The sequence below is a fragment of the Myotis yumanensis genome, unplaced genomic scaffold (assembly GCF_028538775.1).
Source record: "Myotis yumanensis isolate MYYU_CA2020_CCGP unplaced genomic scaffold, mMyoYum1.0.hap1 SCAF_2, whole genome shotgun sequence".
In the NCBI taxonomy this organism is placed as follows: domain Eukaryota; kingdom Metazoa; phylum Chordata; class Mammalia; order Chiroptera; family Vespertilionidae; genus Myotis; species Myotis yumanensis.
Window position 1 is genome coordinate 170,806,770 of NW_027223753.1, and position 23,532 is coordinate 170,830,301.

Consider the following 23,532-nt stretch of genomic DNA (forward strand, 5'->3'; position numbering starts at 1 on the left):
AGGCCTTGCTGTCAAGCCTCAAATGCGATCATACAAGCCAATCAGGTTAACGTGAATCAGGTCATGGATGTAACTACAGATAAAAGTCAAATTTCAATCCTCCCTTTTGCCTTCTCTCTCCCCGTTTAGCAGTTTTCATTCATTGTCACATAAATGTGATCAAATATTCAGGACACATTGATATGAAGGATAGGAATTGGTAAAAAGAAGGTTAGTTTCTCCACAAATAACCATATTACAGGGCTGACTACAGGCAGGTAAGTGCTAAAGTCTATGAAACACAAGATGTAATCGCTAGCACATGAGAGAGAGAGAGAGAGAGAGAGAAGAGAGTGAAGCGGGTAGTTAAGTAGAAAAATCAGAGAGAACTCCATAGATGCAGTGAGAATCAAGAAAATCTCAGATGGAGAAAAATATATTTAAGCTATTTATCACTTGAGCATAAAGATATAGGAGGAAAAATGCAATGGGCACTAACACTTGGTAAATAACAAGTGTCCTTTTAGGTAAAAATAAAGGAAGATCAGGCTCAAAGAGTCAGCTGTGCTGGATTACGCAGGTGTACACACCCCTAGGCCTAGAAGGAGCCTGGCTGGTATCCAGGGTACAGATATCTAAGGGATAAACACAGTCCCCATGACGAAGGAGAGAGTGGGCAGGAGTAATTGTATCTTAGGACTTAGTGTTGAATGTAGGAACAAACACATGGTATGAATCACATATATTTTCAGCAGTGCACAGATCATTTACATTAAGAACATTTCTAGCAGGGACTCCTATTTTTATGAAAAAGGTTGCCATTGATAAAAAGTGAGTACAGGACCATATCAGAAAGTAATTGATCTCACCTTCATCAGGAATACCAGTAAATGTGAATCTACAAGACAAACACTTCTGCCTTCTATCTTGGGAATACAAATTAATAGTGTGCTTTGAAAAGAGTATTCTTTCCATAGGTAAAGGCTGAAAAAAATCTAAAGGAGGAAAGAAATGATGCTGTCACAAGCCTGCCTATTGCCTCAACTTAAAAAGCCTTTTTCTATTCCAGAATTCTATTCATGCCTCATTATGGGATTTCCTTAGAAATGTTTCCTTTTCCATGGAACATTCAAAGTCAAGTGATAAATCAAATGACTACTATTTACTTAGCCATAGTTTAATACCTAGTCTGTATTAAAGAACCAAGACAAATAACCAAGCAAGAATTAAAACCTGACCTGGTCTTTCTAGCTTTCCTTCCCCCCAACTCCCTATTCCAAGGTGAACTTTGTTCTTTATGATGAATTTTCACTGAAACCAGTTCTAGAGGCTCTGTACCCATCTGTGGTTCAAACTTAAAGTAGGATCTGGTCCCTACCTGGATTTAAATTAAAAGGATTTAAAACAGTGAGATGTTTGGCCAAATCATACCCTCTCTCTAGGTTTTATTAACCTCCCATGATAGAGGGGAGTGAAAATATAAACCCCACAGGGGCAATGTGGAAACCAGGTGGCATAAGGTCTTGGGAGCCACATGTCCAGACAGAATGCTAAGTGTACAATAAATCTTTTATAAATGTTGGCTAGCAGTATGTTCTGTAAATGAGAGGTGCATTAGATTTCATACAACGTGAGTTCTAAGACACCCCACAGATATTAAACAAAAAGTCTTGGTCTCAGACTGAGGCTATATTTGGGTGGCTGAAGACAGATCTACAATTTCTAAGGGAAGCTGAGCCTCCTCTGAGGACAGAAGACCTCTGATACCCATTCAAAGGGAAAATTATTTTCTTTATTAAATCATCACCTAACAATAAGTTTATTGACTTTAGAGGGAGAGAAACCGATTAATTGCCTCCTGTATATGCTCAGATCAGTGATGGAACCCTAGACCTAGACATGTGTCCTTCCTTGGACTCAAAGCTGCAACTTTTTGGTGTATGGGACAATGCTCCAATCAACTAAGCCACCTGGCCAGGGTTTAAAAGGAAAATTCTTAGTCCTCCTCCCAGATTTACCAAATCTGAAACTTTGGAAGCAGGGCCTAATAATTGGCATTTAACAAGTCTTTGGTCTCTCTCCCAATTCTTTTCTAGACTCAACTTGAAATTTGCTGGCCTAGAATTTGGTTGCCTGGTGTTAATGCAAGTGCTAACAATAACTGGAACAATTTAATTAAAATCCCACAACTCCAAAAGCAAGAAGAAGAATTCTTTACTAATGTATTCTAACCCAGTTCCAGGGGACAGGGAAAATACTTTTCTCCTATTCAACAGTTCTGTGTTCTCACCCACAGTGCCAACAGAGCAAACACAATCTACTTCACTTCTCCTTTGTAGAAATGGCAACGTTTACCACCTCAAAGGGGTGCTGAGAGTTTCCGTTATTGGTGTTTATAAATTCTTCTGAGTGTTCTGAAAAATCAACTATAAGTTGGCATTATTCATAGCACCCTGTTGGAGCTTAATACATATTCAATTAAAAACAATGACAATAATACAGCAATATCCACAAATTAGCATTAATTATAGCAATGTATCATTCTCACCCTGAACCACAATTTTATCTAGGCAGAACTGTTTATGTCTGAAGACTGTATAGTCTCTCCCAGAAATAAGGTGCTATCTTTGCTTAGTGGTATAAACATTTTCTCCAGGGAAAATTCACATCGCCCTTGGCTCAGAGTTCTGATTTTTTAGAGAATCTTCTTATTTGGCACACACCAGGACAGAAAGCAAATACCTCTCCCCAGAAGAAAGTCAGAATCCTGAACAGCATCCTGGACTCCTTCATTTCCCATAGTCCCCCTTCACATGGCCATGGCCATTGTCATGGGTTGTTATTGTTCCCTAATGATAACTAATATAGTGTCAGACTAAGAAAATCCCAAAACTGTCATTGAAACTACTAAGCGCAGTAATGTATGTATTTGAATTGGGGGGTTGGCTGTAAGACACTCAGAGAAACTTTTCCCATAGACAGAGAGCAGAGAGAGACACTCAGGCAGAAGAAACATCTTAAGCAAAGAACTGTAATGCTCTGTGGCTCTCTACATATGTAGTTCAGGTTCTGCTTCCTCCAGGGGGCAATAATCTGATCGTTAGCCAAGCCATCCACTGACCAAGGAATGTCATAGTTCCTACCCCTGCTTTCTCTGCCCTGACTCTCTCAGCCACCAGAACACATCTTCTGGACTGCATTTTGCTGACTCTGCATGAGCCTTTGACATGCATAGTTGAGGTTCAGGAATCTGTGCCTAGTGGGTTTGAGGTTTCATCAAGAGAAAAAGAAGGAACTTGTGTGATTTCACTGAGTAACTATTTTCACTACAAAAAAATTCCCATATTTATTTTTCCCCTTTTTGAAATGGCACTGAGGAAACACATGCCAGACTGCTATGAACAGAGCTGTACTTTTCAAACAGTAGCAAGGACTAAATATAGAAAAGCGTGATTTGTTCATGATGTGTATAACTTTCTTTCCCATTTCCTTTCCCCACTACCCTGAGCCAGTGCACAGAAGTGGTGCATGTTGAACCCTTTTCACATTACAACAGCATCAAAAGAGTGTTAAGCCCATGTATAATACACACTCCACAGATTTTCCAGAGAATTCCTATTGCCAAGACCAAAAAAAAAAAAGATCGATCAATAAATCAATCCACAAATAAGACCTTACTAGTAATATCCCTCAATGAGTTAAAGACTATAAGTGATAAAGGAATATGACCTGTGATCCAGCCTTCAGAGAGTTTCTAAAAGGGGAATGAAGAAGAGGATAATAGAATGAATGCAGACATTAGTCCTAAAATGCCCAGTTGGGGTTGGGCCAGCTCTTCCACTAATTGTGTCACCTTGGGTAATTCACTTAAGAAATCTGCTCCCCTCCCCCATTTCCTCACCACAAGAAAGATGAGCGGGATTAGGATCCTTTCAGATACAAAGCACTATGATTTGTGATGTTAAATGATTTCCACAGGTCTCCCCATGTCACATTATGACTCTGGCTTTATGATAGATAGTTTGGAGGCAATATTAACTTGGAGTGCGGGTGAATTTCCCGCCAAAATATAAGATGGCTCTGTCTTTTGGTTTTGTTCCATCCACCAAAAGGGTGGATTACAAACAAATATTTGGTAATACGCAGTTACAATCGGCCCGAGTTTACACGTTTCCCGCACTCCACCGCAAATCTATATGAACCGAGTTAAAGACGGCTCCCGCGGAGTACGCGCAATTCACGCGAGCTGACTTAACTCGTTTCCCGCACTCCAAGTGTTAAGTACATGATATAATTACATCAGTCCACCAAAATACATCTATTAAGTGACAGGAAAATGAAGCATCATTACCTGATTTACCACTAACTGACTCATGGTAGCCTTTACTATGAGCCAGATACTACTGGATACTCCATACTCTTCTATCTTAATCAATCCTCAGATTAACTTCCTAAACTATTCCCATTTTTTGCACGTGAAGATAAGTAGTGCAACTGGTGAGCAATAGAGCAGGCTTACTGGCACTAAACCATAGGCTCAGGTCACTGCACCACACTACCCAGTTAATAGAGTCAGGATGCAGAGAAGTTGGGATGAGATGGTAGTATCAGAGGCTCTGAGGACGAAAGTAGATCTCAGTTAGGCTTTTAAAAATGGGAAGGATTTTTGATCCCTTGAGAAATGGGGATACTCCAGGTAACAAAAAAGACACAAGGAATATAATATAGGCAGGCTCAAAGAGCTTGGCATGATGGGAAGCTAAGAGTGAGAACATCAGCTCCACAGGAGACTGCAAAGAGCACAGTGGGAGAGAAGGTATGCTTTAAAGGGAGCCAAGGTCATGACGTACTCTAAAAATCATCCAAGAGAGGAAACTTAATGGGGTAGGCAATTAAAAGCTATAGGAAGAAAATAACATTTTTTTGAAGACTAATTGCTTAAAAACATGCAACTGGATTGTGAAAAAACAAAAAAGCAGAATCAAAGCAATGAGACTATTGTGATATGGAGAAGAAAGTAGCTAGGACAATGAATGGGAAAATGAAGAGACTAAAGAAAACCTGAGAGCCATTCTTGAACTAAAAAATGTCAGATCTTGGCAACAGATATATTGAAATAGCAAGACAATGACCACAGTGTTTAGAATCTAAAAGACTAGACAATACAGTGGTACCTCTAACAGAATGGAAGCCTTAGGGGAATGTGACGAGTAAAATTTGGAACATATTAAATGTGAAGAAACAGAAGGTTTTCCCTGTGGAAAGATCCTATGGAAATGCAACCTAAGTTGTCAAAGGAAAACATGGTGCCAAAAGTCATATGAGTTCAAGGTTTTAATAAAGAGATAAAAGTTGCCTCTGTAAGAGTTGTGGCTTCTACTAAGAGAAGACAGAAGGTCAAAAAGAAGAATACTGAGTGGACACCTAAATTTAGGGTCAGAAGAAAAAGAAAGAAGAAGAAAGGGGATCTGATAAATAAGAGAGAAAAGAAATGGCTACAGATATAGCACAGGGACCAAGGAAGTTCTGGTAAGTAAAAATTGAAGGAGGAAGTGAGGAGGCTCAAATCATCAAGAGTGTTACCCCCTGAAAGACACAGAAGAGCACGGCTGAAAATATAATAGTCATTAGGTAATCGGAGGAAGTGGTAAACAGGTGCAAGTGCCATTTCAGGGGAGTTGAAATGAGTTAAGTTCATGTTAGGACTGTGGTTTAAATCCCAGTATACAGAGAGAAATGTGGTGGAGCAGGGGGTTTCCTCGTTTCATGAGTCTGTAACTCTATGAAAATTTTTCTCTATAGTTGCCATAGCCCACAACTGGTTTTTATTCTCACTCAGTCAGAAGATAATTTCAACAAGCTAAAAAAAAAAAAAGAAAACAACCCTCTTACAAAATGGCTTGATGTAAAATAATAATTAAAATGATGAAGTCTCCTGAATGTGTACAGTGGTTTGCCATATTATTTTTATTCTATTGTTTGATCACCTCTTCATGGAATACCTAAGTTTGAGCCTACCAGGTACTCTATGAAGTTCTGAGACAGGTTTTCAGAATTCAAGACTCTGATTCAGAAGTGTACATACTGTAGTAAGCTATGGCTTATATCAGTACATCTCTATTCAGGGGGTAGTTTGTTATTCTCTTTCCAATACACACAATGCCAGCAAATATAACATTTAGTAGCCATGCAATTATTCATTGCTCTACATATGGGGGAGAGATGATTTTTATAAACAGAATTAAAGCTCAGGAATGTTGAAATAATATTACAAAAATTATTTTTAAGGTAAATCCTTTACTTACTGAGTTAGAAAGTGTTTTGAAATGGGTTTTCACTTGATCATTAAACAAACAAACAAAAAACACAGAAGAAAATAATTGGATTGTCATACTAGCTCTATGAGAGAAAAAAATGAGATTTGGTTCTTAAGGAAGATCTGCCCCAGATCACATATCATCTCCATGTGTTATGTATAGTTCAAAGCAGAAGGTAAGGTTGTAGGACAGGCAGAGACTACTTTAAGCAACAAAGGAGATGGGATGAATGATGGGAAAAGAAGGGAATTTATGAGCTCCTGCTATGTTTCTTTCTTTCTTATTTCTTCAGGGTGTGAAAATAAATCCTTTAGTTAAAAAAAACAGTAAAATTACACTTCTTATAATATGAATCCTCTCGTTCCTTTGTCACCTGGTCCCTTTTCTAAAAAACTGCCATAGAAACATTTTTTTTTTCAGCAGGTACCAGCCATTTTACTTTTTTCTGCAATAATAAAAACTGACATCTTTATTAAAGTTTATTGGTAAAATAAATATAAAAACAAGCAAAAATTATATGAAGAATTCCAGGTTAAAGATCTTAATGAACTTTCTTATATTTTAAAGCCAAAGTACATCCTTCCAATCTATAAAAATAAAGATAATTAAAAAAATAAAACTGAGGGAAATATTGCAATAGAGGATTCTACAACAGAACCCATCAAGAGAGCCCAAAAAATAAAAGTACTTGGAGACTCCTTGGCTTGATGGCTCACTTGGTTGAAATGTCATCCTGTACACCAAAAGTTTTTGGGCTAAAATACTATTTAGGGCCCATACCCAGGTTAAGGGTTTGATCCCTGGTTGGGGTGTATGTCTGAGGCAACCAATAGATATTTCTCTCTCACATGGATGTTTATCTCTCTCTCTCTCTCTCTCTCTCTCTCTCTCTCTCTCTCTTCCTCTGTCTCTAAAAATCAATAAAAACATGTCCTTGGCTGAGAATTAAAAAAAAAAATACTTGGAGAAGACAGTGACAGATGGTATTTTGTGTCGTTCACTGAAACAGAATATAAAGGCAGCATAACAATAAAGCCATGGTGGCTGAAGAGAAAGAAATGAAATAGCATGACTCAGAAAAAATATGGTTTCATCCCGCCGAAACCAGTTTGGCTCAGTGGATAGAGCATTGGCCTGCGGACTGGAGGGTCCCGGGTTCGATTCCGGTCAAGGGCATGTACTTTGGTTGCGGGCATATCCCAGTGGGAGATGTGCAGGAGGCAGCTGATCGATGTTTCTCTCTCATCGATGTTTCTAGCTCTCTATCTCTCTCCCTTCCTCTCTGTGAAGGATCAATAAAATATATTTTAAAAAAATATATATGGTTTCATCCCTTTATGAGATGCTTAATACCATGGAAACAAAGAATATTACTTAACCTCTCAGTTTCATTACCTTCACTAGGACAAGAGGGAAAATTATCACTACCCTTCTCTGTTCATAAGTTATTTAAAAGCTCAAATGAGATAAAGTAGATGAAAGTCTTTTTTTTTAAAATCAATTTTGGAATTCATGGAATTTACAGTGTAAGAGCCTTGGACAAGTCAAATTCACAAAAGCTAATGATACAATAATGGTGTAATATCTAAAAGATTGGTATATGTATCACATGAACAAGTATTATTTTATCTATTAGGGGTGCATAAATATTTGATTTTTGAATGGATCGAGCAAATTCAGTTATGTCCAGAAAATCTCTCTAAAAATTTGAGGTTCAAAAATAAAATATGAGTTAAATCCTTAGATTTTTGGTCTTGGCATCTTCTACTCCCTCTTTTACCCTTCTTTCAGAGCAAGTTGTTTTGTGCCCTTATTGAGTGGATTGTGTAAATTACAAAGAAACTCCAAGATCCATGAGCCCAACAGGGCATACCAAAGCCATGGCATGATGTGAGAGGGGACTGGCAAAGACTATGCTGGAGGTCAGTAGAAGATGAGCTCCTTTCCACTGAAGAATTACAAAGAAATCTATCAATGGCCCCTGGCCACTAGCCATGAACACATACTGTTGATGACTTTGGCTGCTTTATGAGAACTTAAAGTCATCTGCCTTTTCTCATTTATAAGGGAATTGATACTAAGCCAAGAGACTTAAAAGTCCCCAAAATGCATTTTGTGTTTGTTTTGGTCCGTTTAAAAATAAATCACTGCTTGCCTGACATTTGTTGTGAAAGCTAAACAAGTTGCCTTGACTCTTTGGGCCTTAACTTTTTTTATTTGTTAAATTACATTTGTGCTTTTCTTATGTGTGAAGATCAAATAAAATACAAAGGATTTTACAATTTATGAATCAATATAAAATTATAAAGAGGTAATATTTTATTACCATGGCATTGCATTTTAAAGCTATAAGAGCTCTAAAAGATGATTTAATTAAATCATTCATTTTGCACAGTAGATTGTGAGAGTATTTCTTTAGCAAAAAGACTTAAAGTCCCCAAGCACACATGAGCAAGTAATGGGATGACTCGTGAACTTTGGGAAGGCATGGTGCAAACCAAACAACAGCGATGACTGTGGCAGAGCTCAGCACAGAGACCAGCTAGTCCAACAGCAATAGCATCAATAGTAAATATTTACTAAGCCTTAGAATATGTCAGGGACACACACTGTTCTCTATGTGCATTATCTCTTTGAAACCTCAAAGAGCTAGGTACAATAATTATGCCCATTTTACAGATAAGCAAACTGGGGCATGGAAAATTTAATAAGATGGCCACAATCTTGTAGCTAATGAGTGGGGAGCCAGGTATGAACCCAGGCAGTCTAGATCCAGCATGTATAGTGTTAGCCATCATATTCGGCTGTCCCTGAAGCTTGACTTGGCTTACATAATGCAACCATGGAGGACTTTTCTATGGTGGAGCCCTCAAGGGTAACAGAGTGAGCTTGAGATAAATAGCAAAGGGTAGATATACCTGAGCTGACTGCAAGCTGCTACAACAGAAAGGGTGAGGGTCTCGGGAGTCTCTTTGGAAAAGATGTGTGGGATATAACATGAAAGCCAGCCAAAACAGTAGTGAAGTCACTTAATGACTTCATCCTTTCTAATAAAAATGACTTTGCCATATTTCCTGACACTCCTGGTGACAAAATCATTAGAGGTAGGGATAGGGAAATAGTGAGGGAGATTCAACCACAGAGGGCTAGCTACGGCCTGCTGCTGCCCTTACTTGGCATAGGTGCATGGCATGAAAAATACAGGCTTTGCTGCCTGCCTGTGGATCCTCACAACTAGTAAATAGCCTTGAGGGATGGAGTAAAGCTTGCTGGTCTGCTCTTGGCATGTGTATCCAAGAGAAACCCCTTAACTGGCCTGCCTCCACTAATTACACACAGGGTGAAGACTGCATGCAGATACCTTGAAGCTGCCCTGTATTTAAAGGGCTATATCATCTTGAACCAGGTAAAAGATAAAGTGTGGAGTGCAACCTAACTAGGACTACAGGAAGAGCAGATCTAGAGCCATTGTCAACCACATTTTCTCCAAAAACTCAGGTGGATATTGATTTATAAGTCAAGAGCAGACCATTGCCACAAAAATGCAAACTAAAGAAAAACATTTAATAGGATTCTTCCATAAGATAGAACTATTGAAAAAGAATACTAATATGAAAGAGAAAAAATCCAAAATAGGAGTCCCATAAGGAAGAAATAAGAAAATAGAAGATTAAATTGCTTCTTCCAAATAACACAAAAAATTGCTTCTTAGCTAAATAAAAATCTGACTTCTCAGCTCAAATTCATGGAATGCTGAGTAGAAATACTGGTTTGAAGGTAAAGGAACCTGGATCTAGCTACATTGTAGTCAAATTGCTGAATCCCACAAATAAAGCTTACAGGTCAAACAAGAAAAAGATACTAAATTAGAGGAACAAACTGAACTAATAAGCAAAATAGAGATAAATCAGAGAGCAGGCAAACAGCTCTGGTGAGGAGAGGTGGGTAGGGCTGGGGAGGGATTGAGCAAAGAAGAAGAAAAAAGAAAAAACTCAAGGACATGGACAACAGTGTGGTGATTGATGGGGGGAGGGAGAGAATGGAGGTGGAAGAGGGTATGGGGGATAAAGGTGATGGGGAAAAATAAAATAAAATGAAGAAAATAAAAATTAAAAAGTATACCTCACAAAAAAAAAAAAAGAATCAGACTGTCATCTGATTTCTCATGTGGAACACTAAATACTAACTAACGGTATAGACATCTTTGTAGAATATTGATGTAAATTGTAAAGGAACTTTGACCCTAAAATTCTAATTGCAGCCAAACTTATACTTAAATATGAAGGCAAAAATAAGATATACAAGGTGTCAGGGAATATATTACCACATGATAAAAACATTACTAGATGAAAGGCTGTGGAATAAAACAAAAAACAAAGTGAAGAATGAGGATGATGAATTTAAGAAAAAGAAATATTAAACAAGAAAATGCAATAAACAAGTAAAAGTTATAGTTCATTAATAATACAATGATACAATTTAGTGTGAGGGATTATTCTTTAAAAAGAAGTGTCATAATGTTTAAAATATTACAACACATTCACCAAATTGTTTTACTTTATTTTTTACTTTTTTAAATATATGTTTTATTGATTTCAGAGAGGAAGGGAGGAGAGAGAGAGACAGAAACATAATGAGAGAGAATCATTGATCTGCTGCCTCCTACACACCCTACACTGGGGATCGAGCCCACAGCTTGGGCATATGTCCTGACCCAGAATTGAACCAGACCTCCTGGCCCATAGACCAATGCTCAAACACTAAGCCACATTGGCCAGGCTCAACAAATTGCTTTCAATACCACTTTTGATGGCCCAGGAGGGAGAATGTTCAAGTTCTATATAGAATACATATTGGAGGTGGGATATATATTCATATCATAATTTTTCCTTGATAGAGGAAATATGTTTCAAAGCATTCAATCTATATTATTTGATTTATTTACATTACTAGAAAAAAACATGAATTATTTTAAACATGGAAAATAATATATGTCAGCTTTGAAGAAATCACTAAGATTCTTGATGGGAGAGGCAAAATGGGATAAAACCTTCCACTGACTTGGGAGACCCAACTGCAGTTTCACTTAACTTTGGGCAAAGAAAATTTTCTGAAATATACAAATATTATTAATCACCCTGATTAAGAAATGGGGATAATTCAAGAGCTAAAGCAAAGCTAACTTTATTGGTTCTCTCTACATATAGCAGAACTGACCACAACCGGTTTTCCCATGAGACTGATTGCCCAGAAATTAACCAATCTTTCCCCTATAGTCAGTGAGCATGCGTCCTAGATTATCTCATGGTGGCAGCATCAATGGTAGTTGAGTTGATAAGGTTGAGTGGGTGTGTGTATGTGTGCTACTTCACTATCAATCCCCCCCCCCAAAAAAGGTTTATCTCTTTAAATAAAGGTTTAAAAAATAAGGAAGAGAAACTCTGGTGTTCCATTAAAACGGTTCCAGTTACTAAATAAAACACTGGAATAGTCCCTGTCAGCTCTAAGCCTGCTACTTTCAAAGAAGTTTTTATATGTCTAGACACCAAAAATACCCCTTTCTTCTCCACTGAATACCCAATCAGACGATGATTCAGAGTGAAAGACAAACAGGAAAACTTTGACATTCGCTTCTAGAAAGTCACATTGACCAGAACCAGCTACATGCCCACGAACCCACCAGCCCTGTTAAACATACTCTGACCTACATATGTGAACCATAAAAGGAGGAGATAATGGCAAATCAAGCTGCTGCTACTGCTGCTGTTGCCAGGGTCACAAACAACCCCACAAAGTAACTAGGGCTCACTAACCCATCGCCCAAGGGAACAAGGCAAAGGGCCAGGGAGAAACAAGCATCTCCTTTGATATATTTCATGTATCAAGATATTCTTATATTCTGCCTGCACAGAAAGGACAATCCTTTCAGAGTGGAGTCAAGCTTTCACTGAGCATTTCCATTTTTCTCTGGCAATATTTCACACTACCTCTGTTCTTAGCCTTTGGAGCCTGGGCATGCTTCTGTTTTACCCAGCCTCCTCCTTCCTCACCCACTACAAGGTGCAGAAGGGATGACCTCTTTAATAGGATATGTAGACACCATTAAGCAAGTCTTGTTGGCTCTTTCTGTGTCCTCACGACTGTGGCCCTGAGTTCTCTAAGCCTAAAAGTAAAATTCTATCATTCAATACCTGTGACCAGAGTAGTACTAGACTAAGGGTCATATGTCACACAACACAGATTCCAATGCCAGTTCTCCTAGAATTTAAATAGATTTTTAAGTTATCATTAACAAATGAACCATTAAATGGCTAAGAGGATAAATGATGACCATCCACCATCCACCCTACACATATATAAGCTTTGAAATTATTTCACAAGAATAGAAATGAGTAAAGAGAGTAGCCAAAGAACATATATGCATAGCCCATGGGCACAGAAAACAGAGTGGTGAAGGTGAGGGGAAGGGATGTAGAGCCTGGATGGAGGTGGGCAAAAGTGGGGAAAATGGGGGACATCTGTAATAGTATCGATAATAAAAACAATAGTAAAAAAATTTAAAAAAAAGAATAGAAATGAGTGGGCTTACAAATTTTTGGAGATTGACTTTAAGCGAGACCATAAGTGATTTCAGAATTTTCTCTTCTCTCTTCTCCTTTCAACCAACTTTGGGCATTTCCCCAAGTTCAGTACACAGTTCACAACAGTTCACATTACACTGTTCTCACTCTCTCCTCAGAAAAGTCACCTCTCTCAGTAGCTTTATTGATCAACTGCTTGGGGACAGACATCAGCTAACTCTCCTAGCTGGATGTACATTCATATGTGCATTCTTTCCTAAGAGGTTAAGAAGAAAATCTGCGTGAGGAAATCATAAAGGGATAAATTTCTGTTCAATAAAAGAAAATAAATTATCATTTGGAGTAACTAGTTATGAATTGACAAAACAATCTGTTTTATCAGGTAAAGGGACTGGAGTTATAGTAGCACATATGGCCATCCGGCCTGAATGAATAGAAGAGAAGACATAAACACTGAAGGTATAAAACCACTGGATACTAGGCAAGTAAAAGTAAGCCACAGTACTGAGTCACAATGGGAGAGGCAAAGTTAAACATTGTCAATTAGAGGTCATGAAAAAAATAGTGAAGTAGAAATGTAAAAAGAGGAAGTTAAATATGGGGCACCTGAGCCCAAAGCCATCAGGTATCAGCAGATAAGTCCCCAAGGAGCTCAAGGAAGTGGACCAGACAATCAGAGCTGTCTGCATGGGGTTTCCCACAAGTCAACGCATTTTGCCTTATGGTGTGTTAAAAACACCTCTTGGCAACCAACACAGACCTGGGGATGTCATCCTTATATTTAAAATAGTAACAAAGACCTCAAAAAAATGGTCAATTATTCCAGAATAAAGGACAAATTCCACAGCCAGAGATGCAGACTTATCACACTTACTTTGTGTTTCCCCCCTTTGTATTGTTACTCTTATTACATCATTACTGAACATTCCAAACACCCATCTGAAATTAAGGTCCTATCCAGCCATCAAAGTTCAGTTCAATTGAAATTATTTCCAAAATTCCTTCCTGTTTGTCTCTAGTCAGAGTTAATTTATGTCTCTGACCCTCAACCACAACATAAGACTTAGATTATGCTTTTGATCAAAGCATGATGACTAAGGCATAATTTACCATGAAACACCTTAATTTAGAAATATATATATACATATATCCCCAAACTTGATTCAGAGGTGGTAACTGATCCATCTCATCCTTCAATATTGCCTTACCTATAATAGTCACCCATAAGCATTTTACAAAATTGATGAAAAATAATAGGAGATTCTAACAACAGAAAGGGACTTGAGTTATGGCCTCTAATTCTCTTGCAAATCTGAAATTTTATGACACATTGCCCCCCGCTTTGAAACTATTCTAAACAATGCTATTACCTGCCAATTGTTGCTGAAATAGAAAGAAATTATCCTAAAGTCATATAGCTCCCTTTGTTCTGTGGCATCAGCTCAGAACAAAGCTAACAGGCCCACAATTGAAACTCTAGATCCATGATGCCAAGTTCTAAGATTATGATCTCTAATATATGTCCCTGAGTCAGAGAAGGTATTCAATTTATTGCAAATCAATGAAGAACAGTGAATGAATGAAGTGACTGCTAAATGCACACTCTAGACCTTACAGGCACAGAGGTCAAATTGATCCTGACAGAAACAACCAGAAAATGTCCCATTTGTTTTCCAAGACTCATCTTTTTCCATAAAAATGAGAACTGTCAAAACAATAATTATTGATGCTAACTATTTATTTGCCCTTTTCAAAGAAAAAGAAAGTTTACAGCAAACATGAGACATTCAGTGAGTCAAGCAGAACTCCATCAGCACCTGGTCATTCCAAACAGCAGCAGGAAACCCCTTCATCTGAACCTCAGAGCCAGACAGAGGACTGAAGCAAAACCATGGGCCCAGTGAGAAGAAGGACAAATCCAAGAGTCACGATTTCTCAGATTCATTAAAGAGTTCAGTCAGTGCCGAAACCGGTTTGGCTCAGTGGATAGAGCGTTGGCCTGCGGACTGAAAGGTCCCAGGTTCGATTCCGGTCAAGGGCATGTACCTGGGTTGTGGGCACATCCCCAGTAGGAGATGTGCAGGAGGCAGCTGATCGATGTTTCTCTCTCATCGATGTTTCTGACTCTCTATCTCTCTCCCTTCCTCTCTGTAAAAAATCAATAAATTATATTTAAAAAAAAAAAAAGAGTTCCGTCGGAAACTACATGATCTACACCTTCTTGGTCTCAGTTTTTCCAGTTGTACAGAGAGGGAGTCAGTTAGCAAGGGCTAGTACTGCAAAAGGCCTTAGCTAGATGGCTGGTGCAGGGATGCACTAAATTATCTCTTAGGTCCCTTCCAGCTCTGAAAATCTTTTCATTCTTATCGTCACACTTAGTTGACATTCGTTTGGCTCCAACCTGAAAATTCGGCTGGAAACATAAACAGACTTCTACAGGAAAACACACATCTACCAGCTATAATTTGGACTTGGCAACAGGAGGTTTCACCATACAGTGAGAGAAAAAATATAAAATTGTCTCTGGGGGCTATATGACTTTAGGGTACATCATAGCTCCTATCTAAAGGGGGATACAGATAGAGCCAGAGTGGGTCCAAGTCACTATCCTGTCCTGTCACTAAACCACAGAAAAGTGCACACCCATTTCCTTTCTAACGCACCTACATCCTTTCATATATTCAAGAATTTGCAGGCCGCTCCCTACCAGATTTGTCCTTTTCCATTTGGCAAACTCAATTTTATTTTTTTTTCATTCGTCCTTCTGTTTTGCAGAGAACATAAGCCAACATGGCAACAGGCTTTTTGTTTATTTCCTTCCTTTTTAAAAACAAAGTTGTGGTTTCGGAACAGATATCAGGACAAGGTCCCTACAGAAGAAGACTTTTTATAATTTCAGGACTTTTCGAATTTCTCATAATGGAGCACTTTAACAAGGCTTTATTACTATTATTCTTGCTGTCATTATTTTTATATAGTAATAATTATGGCATCAGAATATCTGTAAAGCCACTAGTTTAGAAATTCAAGTCCATCTGTATTTCATTTAAGTATTAGATGTCGATAGGTTTGCCTTATTTTTAATTATGAAGAAACTGGGACTCAGTGTGACCGGCTCAAAATAGCATAACTGGAATAAGATGCTCAACTATTATTCAAACACAAATCTTCTGTCACAAAATCAAACAAACTTTTTAGAAATAAAGATTGTAAACACAAAAAAAAGTTTCCATAATGATTCAACAGAGAAGATTGACTAAGTGAAGCTTTTAATTGAGTAAATTAAATTTGCAAAAAACTAACGTCCACAAAATAAGACCAAAAATATACAAAAGCCAAACTTTAAAGCTTTTTTTTTCATTTTAATAAAAATGACTACAAAAAGAAAAAGGGAAATTGATCATTTTGTTTCTATTTGCAAGGGATCTCTCTGATGCATAAAATAAATATAAACTTTGTCAGACTCCTGTCCATTACTTGAATATGATCTATTTTTACCAGCTTAAAATAAGATAAGGTATAGGAGTTTGTAACATATATATCTGAGAAAAATTTTTTAATTTGTTTTATTGACTTTTTAGAGAGAGATGAAGGGAGAGGGAGAGAAGATAGAAATATCAATGACAGAGAAACATCAATTGGTTGCCTCCTGCACACCCCCAACTGGGATTGAGCTCACAACCCAGACATATGCCCTGATCCAGAATGGAAACAGCAACCTCTTGTTGCATGGGATGAAGCTCAATCCACTGTGCCATGCCAGCTGGGCAGAGAAAAAAATGTTAAGAGTCTTTTGAGATCTAGCCTCCAAACTGAATTGAAGCTTACTGGTTATAACTGGAACTCTTAATTTCAACTGATCAATTAAAAAAAAAAAGCATCTTCTAGTTCCTAAGATCTAGTATATGAAAAATAAACGCCCCCCAGAAAGAAAGAAAGAAAGAAAGAAAGAAAGAAAGAAAGAAAGAAAGAAAGAAAGAAAGAAAGGAAGGAAGGAAGGAAGGAAGGAAGGAAGGAAGGAAGGAAGGAAGGAAGGAAGGAAGAGAGAGAGAGAGAGAAAGAAAGAAAGAAAGAAAGAAAGAAAGAAAGAAAGAAAGAAAGAAAGAAAGAAAGAGAAAGAAATCCAATGGCTCGTTCTTGCCTCTCCTACTCTAAGTCCTTCTTTAGGTGTCACCTTACCAGTGAGGTCTTTTTGACCATGTCCGCCCTGGTAGGTTTTATCCCATATCCTTTCCTCAACCCATAGAATAGATCCGAATCAAATGTACTTTGTATTGTATGTATTTTATTTACTTCTACCTAGTTTTACTAACGTAAAGTGTCATGAAAGCAGAACCCTATCTTTTTTGCTGTAGAATTCGAACTACTTCTAATATTGCTTCCTACTCTAGCCAGATGCAATCCATAGTCTCTGGAGCACAACAGTTGTATATAACCAATACATTGTGTATTGTGCATCGTGAACCTCACTCAGAAGAGAAAATCCTAAAGACATTTGCTGCTGCTTTTGCTAGAAAGATACTGCTGACCAATTAGGACCTAGTGACCAACCAGAGCCTTAAAATATCAGCCTTACTCACGTAGAATGCAATGTTTGTGAATAAAGAAAAAAAGGCAATAAAAATATATGGTTGTGTGTCCCCAGGATAATAAGAACATGTGAACTGCTCAAATGACATTTCTAAAACATGACTTTCAGTTTTGAAACAAATGAGTAGGTGAAAGGATTTCTAAGGCTTAGGAGTGCAAGCTCTGAGAAGCTTGAGTTGGGTGTTTTGCATTAAGGTGCCTTAGCTTGTTATGTCATAAAGCTCTCTGTGGGCTCTGGATAAATGTATACCTGCCACAAAAATAATCACTGAATTCATGAGCTTCCTAGTGTGGCTTATAAACATGACTTCAACCACAGATCTTACCTGTGCCCTGAAAGAACCTTCATCAAGGGGTGGTGGAGGAGGGAAGTTTCCAGAGACAGATGGAAGAGTACCAGGATCATCTAGAGGTGGAGGTGGAGGTGGAAAAAAATCACCTACAGAAAGAAAACACAAACATGAAGTTACTATAGATGCAATTTTATAAGCACTCTTCAAAACACACATTAGCTGGCATTTTCTGCTTGTAATTGGCATGTCAATTGGCATGATCTTTTGCCTTGCATAACAATTATTCCCTATCCTACTTCTTCTCACTTTAATTAGTAGCCTTAACTTTCTGAAGATTGAGGACCAGATTTGATACTTTTAAGTGACATCAAAACTACTCTATAGGGGTCAGGTACATTTAACCAGAACAAGGAAGGTCATTGGGGTGGTGGATTATTGACGTATATAAGACTTGATTCTTACTCACAACAAATTTTCTCTCAAGTAAAGAAGGAAAAAAATAAGTACTCAAGTAAGGATAATAAAAGATGAAATTTATTAAGATGTAAAAACAAACTCTCTGGGAAGCTAAGATGAAGGAAAGCTTGTGTCCAGGTGGAGAAATGCAGGTTTTTACCGAGCATTTAAATTGTTCCTGAAAATTATGATGTAGAAAATAAGTCCACTCTATACAGAGAGAGGAATAAAGAAATAGGGATTTAAAAAAAAAAAAACACACATTTAGAGCCTAGAGAACAAAGAGCAAGTAACAATACAGCATAGAGAAAGGTAAAATAAACTAGTATGTTACAAAAATTAGAACAGTGACAAAATAAGCTTTTAAGTGTGTTGTACAACCAGCAAAGAACTTGAATTCTATCATGTATGCAATGAGGATCCATCCAAGATTTCTGAAAAGAAAATACTTGGTTGCAATATGATTTACTAAAGACTAATCTAAAAAGTACATGCAGGGCAGATTTTGAAAAACTTGGGATAAAAAATATTGATTTGGAAATCTATATGCAGTCCAGGTAGGAAGTAATGAGGCTTTAGGACACTAAGAAACTCCAACATTGTGACCAACAAGCACAGCACATAGAGTTGTTGGAAGAATATACCTAGTCTCTAAGCTTTGAGGTGTCAATATATATCCAAGAACTCTGTGGATTCATGGTATAGAATCTTTTTATTAAATACTCTGCAAGAAATTCTAGTAGGAAAAGACAATGCCCATTAAAATTGTTTTATTTTATTTGTCCTTTTCCTTTATATTAAATTTATTGGGGTGACATTGGTTAACATATTTCAGGTGTATAACTCCACAACACATCATCTGTATACTGTTATATGTTCACCCAAGTCAAGACTCCTTCCATCAAAATTTATTCCCCCCTACCCCCTGCTCCATCTTTTAAAAATAATATTTTAATGCGCCGGTAGGTGTAGATAGAAGGAGAGAGATATGCACAGTAGGCATAGTCCTAGGAGTCGAATGTGTGAATAGGGTTTGAAGGTCAGGATGGCTGAGTGCATTCATTCATTTGTTCATTCTACACACATTTATGAGACACCTGCTGCATGCAGACCGTGAAAGTCCTGGCCCCTCAGGGTGTACCATCCAGTGAGGACAGCAGACACATCAGGCAAGGAGCTCTGGGCATATGGGAGCCATGATGATGCAGAGGAGAGGTCCCCAGCCACCCTGGAGGAGTCCAGATGCTTCCTGGGGGAGAAGATGTCTGAGTTGAATTTTGAAGTTCAGAGGAGGGAGCATTAGTATAGAAGAAGAGGGGAGATCTCTGTTGGTTCTCAAGCCTAGAGTGATGACAAAGAAAGCAAGAGGTGGGAGTGGGGCAGTGGAGGCAAGAGGCCACAGCCGGGGATGGGGACACAAGGAGGGATTGACCCAGACCTGGGCAGGGAGCTAGGTACTCTGGAGGGAGGAGACTCTTAAAAAGGGGATATTCCCTTAGAATATTACAAAAGAAATGCATGCATATGGTGACAAATAATATGTGCCTAAAGAAAGTAGATGACTACAAACACTTAAACCTCATGTAAAAAAATCACATCAACAGAGCCACTTTAAAATGGAGCCAGAGCTGCCATCCAGGAGGAACTGTCTGGCAGGTCCTATGCCACAAATTTTCAGAATGTTAAAACAGGGCAAAATAACCTCTGCGCTGTGCCTAAAGCAATGCTGTGTCCCAAAGAACTGTTCTCAATGATAACAAGAAAGCAGATATTATGACCACATACTGATAAGTAGGGCACTGAAAATTTTAAATTGTTTAGAATTAGCATCACTATGTTATGTTATCTGCATCAATAGAAACACATTCCTTCCATTGATGTAATTGTTTCCCTTCCCTTTCTCATAAATACCATTGCCTTTGTCTCCTAATTGAAACATTATTTAGGCTTCTGCCTAAAATATGCTTCCTGAATATCTCAAATAAATACCTGTTGCCATAAATAAATAAATAAATAAATAAATAAATAAATAACAATATTTAGATGTGATGGGAAAATTCTTTACTCTATTTATAGATAAGTAGCTTTTCCTTATATTTTAGCAATTTAACACTTAGTCCTGGGGTAGCAGTTGCTATCACTCAGTGGGTTGCTTTTGGATAGTACCAAAGCATTACAACTTAGATCTTTAGAAAAAGGAAAGTCGAAATTGAACAGTGGAAAGATGGTAACTTGGACTGGTTGGTCTGACACATTTTTCAAATGGTTCATGTGGGCTCCATTTACCCTTTAAATAACAGTAGCTCTAGTTTCCCACCATAATCAGACTACCAAGCAGTCAAACACTATCTTTATAATACTCTGCTTCTTGATCTCTTGCTATGCACAACATGCTAAGATGTTCATCCACTACCTCTCACTCTTACAAAACTCTCTGATGGTCCTCAAACTTTAGGGTTCATTGGGATCTCTGGAAACTCTTATTCAAACATAGATTACTGGGTCCCACCCCCAGACTTTCTAATTCAGTAGGTCTGGGGTAGGACCCAATAATTTGCATTTCTAAGAACTTCCCAGGTGATGTTGATGCTAATGGTCATGGGACCACACTTTGAGAAACACTGCATTAGGCAAAAGTAACACATTGTTATTTCTACTTTAAACCCCATAGGATTAGTAAAGTTCAAGGATATGTGTCATAAAGAAACATTTCTACTTCTCTTACCCTTCTGAGTGTACTCATTTCAAGAAATACTTTGTTCATAGCCTTATTAGGATTATAAGTCTCATAAATCTTTCTTAATGCCACCCCGTAGTTCTAAACATTGCCTACAAACTAGAGTTAACATGAAAGCTTTTCTATAGACACTGAAGCCAAAACTCCATCTCACCCAATTCAATTAGGATCTTGGGGGGAGGGGAGGGGAGTGGGGAGGAAGAGTCAGATGCTTGTATTCCTTTAAAACTCAGGTGATTCTAGTGTACAACCAGGACCAAGAAACTCACTTCACCTTCATTTGGCCAAACACTGCACTAAAAAAAATATTATAAAATCTATAAAATTGTTACCAACTCCTTTGAAAAGTCATAATAATGTATGAGAAGAATGCACACAATGAGATCTTAAGTGATCAGCAAAGGAGATCAAAGTTGATGGAGACATGACAACCAAATTCTAGTTCACAGCCTAATTTTCAGGTTCAAATGTCCTATCCAGACCTATGTCTCCTTTATACTCAACATTAAAAAAGATTTCTGAGCATTTTCTTCAACTTCAACAAATCCTATTATGTCACAGAGAACTGTCAGCATTAAACAGGACCAGAACCTAATGACTCTTGGCGGTCATATTACAAAGGTAGAAACAGAGACCCACAAAATCCACATGAGCACTCCAAATTTTCACAGAAAATTAGTCTATGCATACAACAAACTGCCTATCTCTGAGGTTCCTTCCAATTATATCCTTCTTGCCTACGATTCTGTCATAGAATTAAACAGTGAGGTGAGGTTGATGACTCTCCTGGGAGGGTGAAAAGGAACAGAAAAAAAAAGGAATATATATATTTAAATAAGTAATTTGTAAACAACATAAATCTAGACTATATATTCTAGGAAAAATTAGGCAGATTTTTAAAAGTTCTACTGATAACTCCATACTGATAATCTGCTTTATTTTGTTCAGTTATAAATTTTGACCAAAGTGTTCAGTTCTCCAAGTTTTTGTTTGTTTGTTTGTTTTTTAAACAATCAAAGAGCATCTGTCTTAGATGCTTAGGTGGTAACTCTCCCAGAAAAAAAGCAGCTAAATAGAATCAGCTGCAGTACCTTCCAACTAACAATGCTAAACTATAGGTCTTCAGGTTAGTGCACTAACCTAAAATGGAACTCCCAGACCCTGCGTATCACAGGAGCATGAACAAAACAAACAGGCCAGCCAAAAGAACACCGCATCAGGCAACTGGAGCAGTGCAGTGATACATAACATCTGAGATAGAAACATTTGGTTTTAGAAGAAGCAGTGTAATCACAGACAGATGTCTACAAACCTGGCTTCCTCTTTACCCTTTTCCTCACCACTAAAAGCCTACCACATGCAAAATACATTTATTCATCAATTACCAGGTTAAATGGTTTACTCAAAGTTACACAGCTAGTGAAATACAGAGTTGGAAACGGATCCTTCCTCTGCTTTGGTGAAAAGCTAGAAAGGACCATGCTTAATTTCCTCCAGATCATCCCATATCACTCATCTATGTTTAATTTATTATTATTATTATTATTATTATTATTATTATCATTGGTGCCAGAGGAAGCACCACTAGGCAGTTAAAAGGTGAGTTGGGCAAATAAAGTATTATATCCCTGATTCCCAAATGCTACTTTATGTCAATTCACTTCAAAAATAGCCTGTTATGCATACCATTAACTTGAAAAGGGAGTTAGGAAAAAGTCCTGATAACCCAACCTATTTTTCCAAGCTACTCTCTTTAGTGCAGAGGTAAAATGTGAGTGACCCTGAGAAGCAGATGTGGCTCCCTGGTAGTGCTGAGTTATCACCCACTGCAGTTATCTTAGTAACGTGGATTGGGCATACATGAAGGGCACATGAGTACAGAGCTTTCTATCCCTTCATGAATAAGAGCCCCATGAGAGGAAGAAAGAAATTATAAGAATTTACCAGCAAAGAAGATGGTACGGTACTGGTTCTGTGTGATTGAAGTGGAAAAACGTAAGAGAGCAATTAAGCTCAAATCAACTAAAGTCTAGCTGCATTTACTATGGTAAAAAGAAAAAAAAAGCATCATTCTCTTTCTTCTTCATTCAAACATCCACGAAAACCTATACATATACTCAAGAATTTAGATGGCAGCTCCTTTTCTGCCACATAATACAGCTCTCCCATAGCATCTCTAAAACTTGACTGCATTTATGGGCTTATGACCACTCTATCCTGGTTAGAATTGAAGCTTCTAACAAGTAGGACCTGAATGTTCAAATCACCAAGGGGATCTGTATGACTTGCAGACTCTGATTCAGGAGGTCTGGAGTGGGCCTTAGTGTTGGCATTTCTAACATGCTCTCAATGAGGTGGACGTGGATCCATGCACTTCACTGGGAGCAGCAAGACTCTAGGGCTCTCCTGGTTGGTTCTCTAACTTTCTTAAGTGGAGAATTTTTGGTTGTTTAAGAAAAATCTAAACTTTAAGGTAAATGTAAGTGAAATCACTTAGGGGCTCTTCAAATTAAGAATTTATGAGTGCACATGAGATTGGGTTGGAACACACACACAAAAATGAAAAAAAAATTATGGTG

At 37.9% G+C, this 23,532-nt stretch overlaps 1 protein-coding gene across 6 annotated transcripts in view; it reads right to left on the minus strand.

The window, feature by feature from the left end:
* The window catches only part of LPP (LIM domain containing preferred translocation partner in lipoma), a 669,364-nt gene that overhangs the window by 355,309 nt on the left and 290,523 nt on the right, over positions 1-23,532 (minus strand). For all 6 annotated transcript variants that reach the window (XM_070406593.1, XM_070406588.1, XM_070406590.1 and 3 more), the window contains one exon: positions 17,794-17,906. In XM_070406593.1, the coding sequence (XP_070262694.1) occupies positions 17,794-17,906 (113 nt within the window). The remainder of the gene's footprint in view (positions 1-17,793; positions 17,907-23,532) is intronic.